The sequence below is a fragment of the Vidua macroura genome, chromosome 6 (assembly GCF_024509145.1).
Source record: "Vidua macroura isolate BioBank_ID:100142 chromosome 6, ASM2450914v1, whole genome shotgun sequence".
In the NCBI taxonomy this organism is placed as follows: Eukaryota; Metazoa; Chordata; class Aves; order Passeriformes; family Viduidae; genus Vidua; species Vidua macroura.
In genome coordinates this window covers 51,303,895-51,318,091 of record NC_071576.1, presented here as the reverse complement: position 1 = coordinate 51,318,091, position 14,197 = coordinate 51,303,895, and the positions used below count along the sequence as shown (strand labels likewise).

The 14,197-nt window shown below is 43.5% G+C and overlaps 1 protein-coding gene across 5 annotated transcripts; it reads left to right on the top strand.

The window, feature by feature from the left end:
• Positions 1 to 576: 576 nt before the first annotated feature.
• Positions 577 to 5,754, top strand: LOC128808932 (calcitonin gene-related peptide). 5 transcript variants are annotated; one of them, XM_053980587.1, is made up of 6 exons: positions 590 to 649; positions 844 to 1,028; positions 1,115 to 1,202; positions 1,587 to 1,682; positions 1,976 to 2,107; positions 2,913 to 3,448. In XM_053980587.1, the coding sequence occupies exons 4-6, from the start codon at positions 1,597 to 1,599 to the stop codon at positions 3,109 to 3,111; spliced, it is 417 nt and encodes a 138-aa protein (XP_053836562.1). In that variant the 5' UTR covers positions 590 to 649; positions 844 to 1,028; positions 1,115 to 1,202; positions 1,587 to 1,596; the 3' UTR covers positions 3,112 to 3,448. The 5 variants fall into 5 exon arrangements, with proteins under 5 accessions (XP_053836565.1, XP_053836564.1, XP_053836561.1 ...); XM_053980590.1 differs by lacking the exons at positions 844 to 1,028; positions 1,115 to 1,202; positions 2,913 to 3,448 and adding exons at positions 4,804 to 4,988; positions 5,285 to 5,754 and having other exon boundaries at positions 577 to 649; XM_053980589.1 differs by lacking the exons at positions 844 to 1,028; positions 1,115 to 1,202; positions 2,913 to 3,448 and adding exons at positions 4,801 to 4,988; positions 5,285 to 5,754 and having other exon boundaries at positions 577 to 649.
• Positions 5,755 to 14,197: the final 8,443 nt, after the last annotated feature.

Below are 14,197 nucleotides of genomic sequence, written 5' to 3'. Positions count from 1 at the left end.
GAGGAGCGGCGGGTGCCGCCGCCAGCGCTCCCTCCTCTGCTGAGGAGATGAGGGAGTCCCGGTGTGCTCCCTTCGGGCAGCGATCGGCGCTGCCGCCCGCCCTGCCCCTGCCCCGCTGCACATCCCGCCGGTGCGGAACCGCCACCACCCACACGCGGCTGCTGTCGGGGCGCCGGGAGAGCGCCAGGTACACCCGGGCTGCGCGCCGGAGCCGCGGCGGCCGGGAGGGGCGGGAATTCCTGGGGAGGGAGCGGCCCCGCTCTGCAATGCGGTCCCACTGCTGCAGAGGTCGCCACGCGTGAGCGGTGCAGCGGGGGGCGCGGCGGGGGCGCGGCGGGAGCGCCCCCCCCGCCCCGCCCTGCGCAGCGCCCCGGCCGCGCCTCGCCCCGCGCCGCGCCGCGTTTTTTGTGAATGGGACTCTCAAGGAGCGGGCCATGACGTCACCGCCGGGCCCCATTGGCGCCCAATGGAGGAGCGGGCCCCGTCGGGCGGCCGGCGCGGTGATTGGCTGGCGGGCGCGCGCGGGCGCCCACGCAGGCAGCGGCGGCGGCAGGTATAAAGGGGGCGGCGGGCAGTGCGTGATACCGCGGATCGGCGGCGATACCGGCACCGTGCCCGCTCCTCTGCCCGCGCTCCGCTCCGCACCCCGGTAAGCGCCGCACCGCGCTGCGCCGGCCGCGGCTCCCTGCGCGGGGCGGGTGGCGGCGGCCCCGTGTCTCTGCCGGGGCGCGGGGCTTTGGTACCTCCGTTCATGGGCTCGTGTGCGCGGGGCAGCGAAAGCCAGGGCGGGGGGGGGGGTCGGTCCTTCCCCGCTCTGTCACTTCCTCGCCCTTCCGATGCTAGGTGGCGTGTCCGGCCAGGACAAAGTGCTGCGGCAAAGGTCACGGCCGGGGCGCCGCGGGGAAGAGGGGCATCCTTTGGAAGTTGGCTCATAGTCCCCGTCGAGTACTTGGAGCTGGCAGAAATGAGGATGATGTGGTGGTTGTGATGTGCTCCTTGGAGTCCAAAGCACTGATGTTGTGAGAGAGGTGTATCTCATATCTTCAGTAGTAGATATTTTTACAGCTTTTGTGCTTATGACTGATTTTTAACTTATCCTCTTCTCTGGTTTCAGAGTAGAAGTATTTATTGACATTAAACTACTTAGTGTACTCTGAACTGGGCTGTTAGTGTGCTGGCTGGCAAGAAGCAAGCAGCTTCAGGTAAAGTGCTAACAAGGGCACTTTGTTCTCAAAAATGTTAAACACTTCTCTTTCCTTGTGATTTGTATCTGTCCATGTCAGACACACAGTCTGTGACATTGTGTGCAGTAGTCAGAGGAACATACTGCTTTAAGTTGAATGCAAATAGCTGCAGGTCTTACAAGCCACGTTTTTCTGCCCTGTAATAGAGCCAAGCTATAATAAAATTTTGAGAAAACTAAAGCACAGTAGCAATAATCACAATAAACAAAAAGATGAATTTAAAATATAAAGTAGTTCATATTTGTGCTACTTGTGGCTAGGAAGCAATGACCTCTTTAGTGGAACTTGCAGGATTAAGAGGGTTGGAAAACAGCCATTGCTTGATGTACCTCTTTGTTGTAGAGAGGAAATCATGGTTATGCTGAAGATTTCATCTTTCCTTGCTGTTTATGCCTTGGTTGTGTGCCAGATGGACAGCTTCCAGGCAGCCCCAGTCAGGTAAGAAGCTGGTCCTGTTGCTGAGTGCTCTGTCTGAATGGTATGAAAATACTTAATATTCTTGGGAGGTCCAGGAGGGAAACAGACCACGGTGAAGGAGAAAGGTGGCTGCTTTTTGTGCTGGGGTGTTTTAATTCCATCCTTAAACCGCCCAACGCTGCGCATGAGGAGAGCGCATCGGGCTTTGCACATTGACATCCTGAAAGGCACTGTCAATGACACACAGCCTGCCAAACCCCTCTCTCTGCAGCAGTCTGGGCTTTACTCACCCTGTTTCCCTTGCCTCTGCCTAGACCTGGCTTGGAGTCCCTAATGGATCGAGTGACTCTCAGTGAGTACGAAGCTCGGAGGTTATTAAATGCGCTGGTGAAAGAGTTCATACAGATGACAGCAGAAGAGATGGAGCAAGCCTCTGAGGGGAACAGGTAAGGACTGCAGTCCTGGGCAGCAGAAAAGCAATGTGGGAGTGTTATATGTTTGATGTTTAGCAAAAGCCATTTGGGCAGACCCTCTGCAGGTGAAGATCTTTTTGTTTTCTTGGGGTTATGGCTAACTGGTATGGTAAAGGATGATATTGCAGAGACATCCTAGTGTCGGTGTCAAGGGAATGGCTTCCACCTAGTTAACCTGCCTTTATCTGTCTCTTACTTTTGGAAGTGGAGGGCGATTTGAGCTTGAATGAGTAGGTTGTGTTAAAATATAACAGCAAAAGGTATGTCTTGCCAGTGGGAGTGTTAGGGGATTTCTCAGTCACTCTTGGATTCTCTGTCGTGCAAGTGCATGCTGTTGTAAGGCATGGAAAGTCCCTGGCAGGAGGGATGTTTTCCTCCTGATGCACGAAGCGCCACTCTCCTGGGACCAAAGGCATGCAGGAGCATTTGCATTATCCTAACAGGATTTGCATTGCAATGCATGGGGATGGATGAGACACTGAACAGCATGCGGGATATGGGAAGTTAACTTCCTGACCTCTGACTGTATGAGCATCCAAAAAGGCTAATGGACTTGCTTGTCAACAAAATTGGATTCATTAACAAATGGTGTTTTCCTTCTGACTGCTTCTGTATGGACTTGCCTTGCATGAAATGTGATGTGGAGGGTTTGGATTTATTTTGAATGAATTTAAGTTTCCTAACAGTAGATCTTTTATGCAGGGAAGAAATGCATGAATGTGCATGCTTGAGGTTACTCTTCTTTTGGGCATGTTTTTATTTTTTTTCCCCCCTGCAGCCTGGATAAACCCATTTCCAAACGCTGTGCCAGTCTGAGTACTTGTGTGCTGGGCAAACTGTCTCAAGAATTGCACAAATTGCAAACTTACCCTCGCACTGACGTCGGGGCTGGAACTCCTGGCAAGAAACGGAGTGTGCTGAGTGACCTGGAACATGAACGCTATGCAAACTATGGGGAACCCCTAGGAAACAACTAGACATGCTTATTTCTCCCCCTTTCCCTTTTTTAACCTGATGCATGTGGATATAACTTTGATTGCTAACTTTGCTGTCTTCTTTTGATTCTGTTTTCGACAGAGAATGTTTGAGATGGACCTAATGTTAGGAAGACCAAGAATATAACATGCATACCAAACTAGGGGAAAAAAATAAATAAAAATTATCAGCACTGCCTTGACATTCCAAATTATTTTCTTAGACGTTGATTAAAAATCATCTAAAAAAGGTTCTTCATTTCTGGCTGCTAAATGTACAAGTAGAGTTTTTCTTTTGTGCTTACCCATGCACTTGTTCAATAAACCTATTTTTCTATAAGGGTTAGATCTGCTTGGTTTAACATACTGTTTTAGAATGTGAGATTTCTAGAAGGGGTTAGAAACATTTTGCAACTTGTCTTAATGTTCAAGAGAAGCAATGCTAGTAACTTCTAGAAAAGTTCAAAGAGAGCTTAGAAGTCAAAGTTCTACATATAAATTGATATGTACTGCTGTAATCAGGCATGCATGCAATCCTGTTGGTAGGGACCCTGAGAAGGAAAGAAAACAGGGAGGCTCATACGTATTCATTCTAACAAACTAGAAATGTAATCCTGTTTAAAACTGGGTACTGAACATGTCCAGGTAAGAATTTTGTGGTCTTTTTCTTTTCTTATTTTACAATAGGTCTTTGCACTATATTTAAAACTTATTTACCTTTAAAATATTTCTGTTGATTTACAATTCACCTGCCTTAGGTTGTCTTGCATTAGGGGTCAAACCCAGATTTCTTTACAGTTCTGTTGCAGCACTGCATCTATCTTGTAATTAGAGGCCTCTTTCAAAAATTTGGCATTGATTATAAAAACAACTCTTCATTGTTAAAATTAATAAACTGCCTTGTGATGCTTAGCTGAGAAAAACCCTCCTACTGCAAGAAAAACTCATTGCTTTAGTAGAAAATTCTTCAAGCAAGGATTGTGTGAATGCATTTTCCTTGAAGCTCCCCATCTAGCACAACTCAGCTGTAGGCTGAATTGTGAGCAGAGAACTAATACTGTACAAGTCTGAACTGCCCTATGGTGAAGTTCTGTAGTAGACAAAGGTCTAGCTGGAGGAAAGAGAGGTTCTCCCATTCCCACTAAGCATGTGGAAGCAGTGGCTTTGTGTGTGGTTCAGCTCTGAAGGCAGCTGAGTCACTGACAGAGCTCTTGTAGTGACCAGTGATGCTGCAATTCCGTGTGTTTTCTGGCTGTTAGGGAGTATAGGTGTTGGAGTGAGAAGTGAAAAATCTGTGTTGGCTACTGCCTTTCAGGAGCACCTCAAGCAAAATACAAATGTGAGTTTTTGGAGGAAGAGGGGATTGTTTAAATTCTCCAGATCTGAACCTCCTCAGCTCCTTTCCATGGCTATAATGCCTGGCTGGAGGCAGGCAGTAGCCCAGGCGTGGCTGAAAATCTGGCCTGGATTTAGTCTTCAGTCCAGCTGCTTTTGTAAAGTGAGCCTGACATTGAGAAAGCCATAAAGAGGCTTCTTTTAGCAGTTATAAGCCATGCACAGAAAGTGCAAATGCCTGCTGCACAGCCAGCCTACTTTTAATCCTGCAGCAGAGCCTTTGCTAGTCATAGTGATGTCTCGCTGCGTGCAGGGTTTGTGCTGCAGGAACTAACTCTTCCTTTTCCTCCTGAAAAGCAGTGTAACAGCACAGAAGAGGGCCTGCAACACAGCCACCTGTGTCACCCACCGCCTGGCAGACTTCCTGAGCAGGTCAGGGGCAGTGGGCAAGAACAACTTTGTCCCCACCAACGTGGGCTCCAAGGCCTTCGGCAGGCGAAGAAGAAGCATCCAGATATGAGAGGCTGAATGGTGATGTGAGCACGGTAAATACACAGCACAAACAAAACCTGGGGCATCACCAACATTTTAGTTGCGTGGGGGGAATAACAGACCTGCAGTGGTCACCTCTGAGAAGACAGGGGGAGTAAGAATGTAAAAAGAAAAAAGATGTTACAAATAGAACAGACATATGTACAAGGGCTTTTGGAGATGTTCTGATTGGGTTACCACCTTCACAGTGCATTAACTAAACACAACAATTTGGTTGGAATTGTTTGCTTGTTTTACCGCCAACATTTCATTATCAATGTATCAGTAATTCTGGTGTTCTTTCTTACAGATTGCAATGAAACTGAAAACTCAACTTTAATTTCTAATGGAAGCAACTCTTCTTCATAAACCAAGACCACCAAAAAGATTAATTTTTCATCCTACTATTGAAAATGTTTTATTTAATACAAATGAAAACACTTCTGTTATGTATAGTAAAAGAGAATCTAGTTATTAAAGTTAAATTATTGTATATTCTTTTTATATGCAACTCTATTTCAAATAAAATGTGACGGCATCTATTATTTATTTATCTTCCAGCTTATGTGATCCATGCTACTTATCCTGGCCCTACTGCCAAATCTCGGGGATTATACTCAACTGCTGCCTGGCAAGGCATATGTGTATTATACAGTGTGCTGTGCCTTGATGTAAAACACTTAACTATCCTGATTGTACAGTATGTTTAAAAAAAGAAATCACTTCAGTATTGTATTATTTGTGAATTTACGCAAAATTAAAAAAAGTATTTTAGATACACTTGGATTGAGAAACTGATTTTTCATTTGGACACGCTTTTGGAGACATGTGGCCCCAAGCCAACATCACTGCAGATCAGCTAGTCCATTGATCTGCTCCAGCCTTATTAACTATAAATACTAGGGTTTGAGTCAAAAGTTCAGAACAGAAAGAATAGCTGGTTTTTATATATATATATATATATTAAAAAAACCCAAATGACCCAAAAGCTGCCACTTAGTGAGACTTCTGCTAGAAAAATAAGATGAAGATACAGGTACATCTAGTAAAAACATGGGGACAAATTTCATTGTGTAGTTTAAAACTAAATATTTTTATACAAGCTCTAGTTCAGATGAAATGGCCTGACATCCACTGTAGATTTTTGTGTGAAGTCAAAAAAGTGAATTAGGAGGAGAAAGAGAAGCTACAGAAATGTACATTTCTTTGAAGCAAGCCTGAGACAGAGTCTATTTAGGGATCAGGGATAAATAATTAGAGTGAGTGGAGAAGAGGGTAGCTGGATCCATTCCATGGACTTCTAAGTGGTGCTGCCAACTTCCTTCTCAAAGCTGCTGCTGTTTCAGTTTAGTAGCTGAGTCAGATATTTGTTTAGATTTGTTTTGTGCTTTACAGCCTGACCCTAAAATCTGCTTCATCAATTCAGATGAATCCCAGAGTGAGTGAGGGAAGAGGCCATAGGGTATCATGTGGTCCCACCTCCCTGCTTCAGCAGGGTCATCCTACAGCACAGGATTGCATCCAGAGGGCTCTGGATTACCTCCAGTGAGGGAGACTCCACCTTGTTGTGCAAAGCAGGGGTGAAGGTTCTCAGGCTGTCTCTGTGTGTCTCTGCTGCAGGTGTCACAAAGAGGAGCTTGGCCAGCCCGGTGTGGACAGTGAGGCCACCCAGTGACTTCCAGTCCGTGCTCATTCCCGGCTGCGGGTTCACTCCTTGGGGAGCACCAGCCCTGGTAAGTCAGTGTACAAAGCAGGCCTTGTAGGAGACAAGCCACTGCACTGGGTTTGTGCAAGGATCTGCTTGGGATAGACCAAACTGCCAGTTTTGGAGCCTGTAAGTGTTTGTTGCTATGTTTCAGGTACTTCCCCCCATTTTTCTTTTACACAAAGTGGGGGTCATAATCTGGGATTGCCTGGCAATCTCAGCAACACCTTTCCCTGTCACTGCAGATCCTTTGGGCACAGGTGACAGGGCTTGTTTCTTTTATTTCCTAATACAGCACTCAGCAGTTTAATCTTCTCCAAGACAGAATGCTAAGTACAATTATTGGGATGAATACATGTATTTTAATGATTCATATTCAATAAGAAGCCAGGCAATGCCCATAGGCCCCTTCTGGCTTTAAAGTCTAAATGGTCAGACAGTTTATTTTTTCCCATTTACAGCCATTCTCTGCTGAGAGACACCTGAGGCTCTGCATAATTGAATGTCAGTAATCTAAAAACTATTAGTCCCTCTTTTCAGTTTAACAAAATTATGCAGGGGATTTCCTCAGACCAACATTGCACAGCATAAACCTGACACATAAAACAATCAAGTAGCCTTGGTGCTGCTTTTACTTTGTCCTATGTATAGGAAATTTGGGTGAAACTTTTGATACATGGTTTTCTTGCTGATTGTTGTTTTCTTTTTCCTTAGGAAGAACTAGCTACTTTCCCACCTCAAGATCTATTCCTGTTGTATCTTCTGTCTCATTTCTCTTTAGGATGGCTGTCTGAACATCAATGCAATACACTTAGCAGTACATATCCCTGTAAAGGAAAGAGGGTTAAGCACTATGGAATCAAGGGGGAATACAAAAAACTTTTCCATGATGTGAAGGGATAGAAGCCCTTCACCAAAAAAACTGAGATCCTCAGAACTTTAGAAGAAGCAGATTGTTACTGAAACTAGAGAAAAGCAGAGTTGTAAGCAGTAATACTTAAAGTAAAAATTTTGTAGTTTTAAGGCAGTAAACATGGTAGAAGGAATTGCAAAGCTGCTGCTAGAAGGTTGTCAATGGCTTTGACTGACTGTGAACAAGTGGAAGAAATTGCTTCCATTTTTAAAAGGTAATGTTCTGGGTAATATTACCCAAACTTATCAGCTCTCAAGTAAACCCCAAACTTCTACTCCAGGAGAAAATCTATTTTGGAGTTAGCATTTGAAAAGTGTGGTTTCTAATGTACTTTTTTTTCCAATTTAATACATTGCCATTCTAAGAATACTTGAAGCTGGTGGGAAGTATAACATTGGTGCAGTATATGTGAGTGGCACCAAACCCAAGTTACTTAGCATTCAGTATTCATGCACGAGTGTCTATGTTGTTTATGAGGCAGTATCAGCCTGACTGTAGTTTGGTTCAGATATTTTTAGATGTCTGTTTGTGTATGTTTCCTTTAAGGTTTTTTTAAATCTGAGTGCAAATGAAGTTTTGGGAGAGTACTTTGCAAGCAAAGGCAAAAACAGAAGAAATTTCTCAGAAAGAAAGGGGACAGGTGGTCATCTGCTCCTAGAGCTGACTCAGTTTTTGATTCAGGATCATTGACCAGGACATTGCTGTCCACACTGATAGAGCATCATTTTGAAATAACCCAAGTGGACTTCCACTGTGGCAATTTTTTTTTTCTCCTTCTGTTAGTGAAATTTAATTCATCTTCCTGAAAGCTTCCATTATCTGCAGTGTGAGAAAGGAGCAGAGCTAATGTTATTGCTTCTGACACTGAACACTGCCAAAAGCAACTTATATCAGGCAGTAGTAAATTTTGGTATTGGTTATCTAATCCAGCATTGTCATGTCTAATTAGCAGATTGAACATCTCTAAGAGGTGAAGAGTTTAAAACATGCTGGAGAGTTTGGATCTGTGCATTTTTCTAGACTGAACTGTCTCAGAACAGGTGAATACTTATTAGAGATAAACTGGGTGCTTCAAGCCTGGCTTCACCCAGGTTGAGCACTGGCAGCTTAGTTCCAAATTGGTCACAATCACTGCCTCTGGCAGTCAGCTGAAAGCTGCCCTGGCAGCTTAAAGGCTCTGCATGATGCACACCTTTTCTGTCTCTTTACTATTCTCCACTTTGGATGTGCCTCATGCCTTCTAAAATTCTTCTTTTCTGTAGAAAATGTCCAAGGAGTGTAGTACCCCTCTTTTTTTTTTTTTTTTTTTTTTTTTTTTTTTTTTTTTTTTTTTTTTTTTTTTTTTTCCCAGAAAGGAAATAATTCCCATTTCCAAATTACACCTAACATTGTCACACTTTCTCTGTGAACTTTCCAATCTCTGTGAGATTTCTGATTCAATGGAGTAATCAGAATCATTGCAACATTTATCTTTTCTTTCTATTCTTGGCTTCACCACAGCTCTTATTTTCACCAATTACTCTTTTGGCTGGGGCTGAGCTGTGATCCCAGCTAAATTATTAGTGTCACCTCCACGAAAGCAAAGAATTGCCTTGCAGTCTGAATGTGGAGCTCAAGGGCTTTAAGCACTGAACAATTTGTGTGATTACCAATGGTGGGTGCTGAGGCAGCGCTGTCTGGGAACTGCCTGCCAGACCCCCTCAAGTGTCTCCCTGAGAGGCCACCTATCCTCCCAGGGCACAGAAGGGGGACAGGACAGCCAGGTTTGCAGTCACTAGCTCCTCTCCTCCCCCAGCAGTGTGACCCAGACTCTGGGCATGATGGAAAGTGCTTCCTCCTCCTCCTCATCCTCCTCCGCCAGGGCTGATGGAGACAGCAGGCTCTGGAGGCATGGAAAGAGGAGCTCATGCTGGAGCAGATTTGTTGGCAGGATGTGTGACCCCGTGAAGGACCTGTGCTGGAGCAGCCTGTTCCTGAAGGACTGCACACTGTGGAATGGGATCAATGCTGGAGCAGTTCGTGAAGTGCAGCCATGGGAAAGACTCACACTGGAAAAGTTGGTGGAGGACTTTCTCCTGTGGGAGGGGACCCTCTCTGGAGCATGGGAGGAGTGTGAGGAGTCCTCCCCAGGTGGAGAAAGGAGCTGCAGAAGCAGCCTGTGATGAACTGAGCACAGCTCTCATTCTCCATCTCCCTGCACTGCTGGGGGCAAGGACAAGGTAGAGAAATTGGGAGTAAAGTTACACCTGGGAAAAAGAGATGTGGGGGGGAGGTGTTTGTAAGACTTGGTTTTACTTATAATCATTTAACTGTGATGTGATTGTAATAAATTAAATTGATTTCCACAAGCTTAGTCTGCTTTGCCCATGACAGTGAGTGCTGAGTGACCTCTCCCTGTTCTTATCTTGTCCCATGAACCTTTCATTATATTTTCCCTCCATGTCTAGCTGAGGGTGGAGAGTGACGGAGAGAATTTGGTGGGTACCTGGAGTCTAGCCAGGATCAACCTACCACACTAAAGGAACATAATCACATGGCTATTTGGAGCCCTTATAGTTTTTTTGTAGCTTTGCAAACACTTTGAATGTCCAAATATATTGTAACAGACACATTAATTTGCATATTATTCTGCTGACATGCTTGAAGGACTGTTACAGGTCTTCACTGTCTTTTGTTTTGTGAAAGGAGCCAATTATTCTGGTTAGCATCTGTTCCTAAAATAGTTGAATAAATAGTTTATAATTCCATTTTTAGCTCATGAAATGACCATGATTTTATATGGAACCATATCAAAGTTGTTATTTGAAGTGGGTAGGAATGGCCTGTTACTGGGAATGAATTCCAGGAAAGTGCATCAGGGGAAGAATGACAATCCTTGTAGTTCAGTGAATTCCATGTGGACAGGCAGATTTTATTTATGGAACAGTCTTAGTAGCTTAGGGGAACTTTTTAGCATATCAATCCTGCTAGACAGGCTGAAGGAGACAACGTTGCCAGGGTCATTCTTGAGTGTGTACATTTTCCAAGGAAAGTTTCACTCCTAGTTAATGCAGTCCTTCTTTATCATTCTGTAGTTAAAGATACAATCTAAGAGTTAAATTAGATATGAAAATTAATATTGATTGTTGTTCTTAATGCAATAGAAGTAGAGAATTACATAGAAAAAGGAAATGGTTCTGACCTTCAAATACTGGAAATATAGAGTTTAAATGAAAACTGCCATAGTTTTTTTTTTTTTTTTTTTTTTTTTAAGGCTTACAGATAAGCAGATGAGAAACATTTGAAGCACTTTATGTACATTGAAAGTGAACTCAAAGATTCTTTTTCATAAACTTTATGCTTTAGCTATCTCTAGTTTAAGCTTAGTCTTGGTAAGGTTGAACACTTCAGTAGACAAAAGGTTTGTTTGCATTATGTGAAGATGCCCTTTGCTTCTTCTTGGCTTTGGTTCTCAGAAGAAACAAAATGTCTTTTTTGCACCTTTTCCTAATACAGAGTGGCAGAGCACTGGATTTGTAACTGTGTATTTTAAAACCACACACATTTAATATTTAACTTAATGAAGCGCCTTTGTGACTGAAGGTTTTGATAGGATCGTGTCCCTATTCTGTTATTCTGGTGACTTTCTCCTAAACAAAAGTTTCATTGCTTATTTATTATTGCTTGTTAGATTTGCAGAAGCTGCACTTCATAGGCTGCCACTGCTGCCACTGCAGTGATGTGGCAGGTAGGATTGGAGGTGAAGCCTCTACTCTTACAAAGACCTGTACTCTGACAGGTGAAGAACCTTTCTAGTTCAGGTGCTTTTGATGATCACAGCCAGCCAGCTTTAAGCTGATCATGCTTCATCAGCCTCTTAAACGCCAAGAAAACTGTTTTCTTCATCAGGTTTTTGCGGGTTCTCTAGCTATGGACACCAGGATTATCTTTTCTTATGGTCAATTCCCCTCCCCGGCCAGGTGTTGCTCTCGTATCAGAAGTTCAACCTAAAACCTGCTGGGTGTCACAAAGTACAGCCTTCAGCCTGCCACTTGTGCATCAGGTGCTTTTTGCTGTGTACCATATAATGACCTGATTTGGTATCCCTTATGTCTCACAAGTCACTTTTTTCTCAACCTTGCTATTTCCAATTTAGTTGGCATTTCTCTGGTGAACTGAATCTGGTGAGTCTCAAGCTGCACCAAGGGAAATGCAGGTTGGATATTAGGAAAAAGTCTTTTGCAGAAAGAGTGATAAAAGTTCTGGAGTGGTCTGCCCGGGGAGGTGGTGGAGTCACCATCCCTGGATGCATTTAAACAAAGACTGGATGTGGCACTTGGTGCCATGGCTTAGTTGAGGTGTTAGGGCATGACTTGGACTCGATGATCTTTAAGGTCTCTTCCAACCTGGTCATTCTGTGAGTCCTGTGAGTTCTGTGAATTCAGTGAATCTCCTTTACAGCCCTCACAGAGGACTCTAAATTGATATTAATATAATGTGTACATATAAAGCCTATTTATATCACCACAAAAGTATGGAGTGCCTGTAAGGTAAACAAAAGTCTAGACTAAACAAAAATCTTCATTTCAGTCTCAGGTTAAAGTTATATCTGGGAGGAAGAGAGGGAAAGTTGTCAATTTCTGTTTTAGCAGGTTTTTAGTGACTGCATAGAAATGAAAACTCTATAAACCTGCTCATGTTAAGGGAGTGATTGGTAAATACATCTTCTAGAAGCTAGAGGGCACAGGAGCCACAGAAAGCCTCTGGTATAACTCAGTTACCAGGAGGTATGAGTGAGCCAGAGTAACTTTTGCTTCTTTTCACATAAAATGGCACTTGCTACTCAAGCTCAAACAGATTTTTTTTCTCTTTCTGAAGAGAAGTGACTGAAAATCAGAATTGTCCTTCCAGATTTCTATCATTTTTGCTGATGGTCTAAAAGAAAATAAATTATTCATATTGCTATTGATATAAATGAAGTTGCCAATATATGCTTCCCATTTTTAATCCAGATTAGTTCAGTAATAATATAGTTTTCTGCAGCAGCTCATATCATTAACCATTTATGGAGAACAACTGAAAACTTTTTTAATGGAAAAGGTCAAAGGTAAGATCCTGGGCAAAGAAGTGTTGCCATCAAGCCTAATAACCACAGATTTCAGATTTTCACCTGTCTAGCTGGTCCGGTGGAAGTATTTGAGAACTTTTCCTCACCCTTACAGAGTATTTCTGTGATAGTCCTGGTGTGTTTCATGCTACAAGCCACTTGTCTTACCAGTGTAATTCCTGTGTGAGAAGGACATTGGGAAACTTTTTGGTAGAGAACAATCTTTATTTTGTTTGCATTTTGAAATGAAGTTCACAGACCTTACCCTAAGTGTGTAAGTGGAACAGAATATCCTGACCTGTTCTTTGGAAGACCTCCCCAAATTCCAGCATATTTTTTTTTTCAGTTCCAAGTAAGCCAGTGAGAGAAGAGAACTTTGCCAGTCTGCAAAGTATACAAGATGTATGTATGGATTAATTTATGCTGAGTTTCTCAGGGCAGTTGGCTTTCTCTCTCAAGCAGAAAATCAGAGGTACTGTGAGTTTGTAGGACTCCTGCATCACAGAAAGGATTCCCTCCAGCCTTTGGGAATTCAACATTTTCCACAGGCTTTATGCCTAAAGTCAGATGGGTGCTGAACCACAGGATGATATTCTAGTAAACAAAACAGCACTGGTGGAGTAATGAAACTCTGCTGAATTATTCATTGGGTCCTGAATGATGCAGAGAGAGTTTTCATAGTGAACAGCCCTGAAGATGAGAGCAGTGCCAGGCACAGCCCTGTGCCTGTGCTGTGCACCTGGCCTGTATTCTCAGGTAAACATCTGCAAAATTCATGTCTTTACATAAAAGGACTGGAACAACCATGTTTGGTAGCTGTCAACCAAACTCATCTTGAAGTTTATAACTCATCTTGGAATAGTCAATCTAATTCCAAAAAAACCCACTTAAGTGTAGGTTCTAGTGCCATGGACATAGCATTGAAAGCACGTTCAAGCACTTTGCTACAAAGCAATGGACTTCTACACATTTTTAAAGGAAGCACATCTTCAAAGAGAAGCACATCTTCAAGCTTGTTGGCTGAAATCTGATGATGCCTCATAGTAAATGTCTCTCAGAGCCACAAGAATACAGAATACATCAGCCAGGTTCCAAAAAAATAGTGTGTACCAGCAACACAATTTTAGCCCATGAAGCATATTCCCAGCTGGCCTTTGGAAGATGAGGAGCAGCACAGCCTCATCCCAAAGTAGGTATCTCGAGGTACATTACTCCCACTGCTGTCATGGTTTAAGAATGACCAGGGATGTGTTAATGTGAGCAGGAAATTTAAAGGAGGGTGTCCAGCATGGGCGGAGAAGCTGGAGTGGAGAAAATTATGATGGTGAGGCCAACTGTGTCTATAAAACTGAACTGGTCTTTCCAATAAAAAATATCTGGAGGTTTAGTTTTGGATAGTGCTGAGAGGCAGTGTCTGCTGAAGCCTGCCAATAGTGATGGTGAGTGAAGCAGTGTTTTACTCACAGCTCTGGAGGAAAGATTACATTGGGGGTGGGGGAAGGAAGAAACCCCTCTGTAG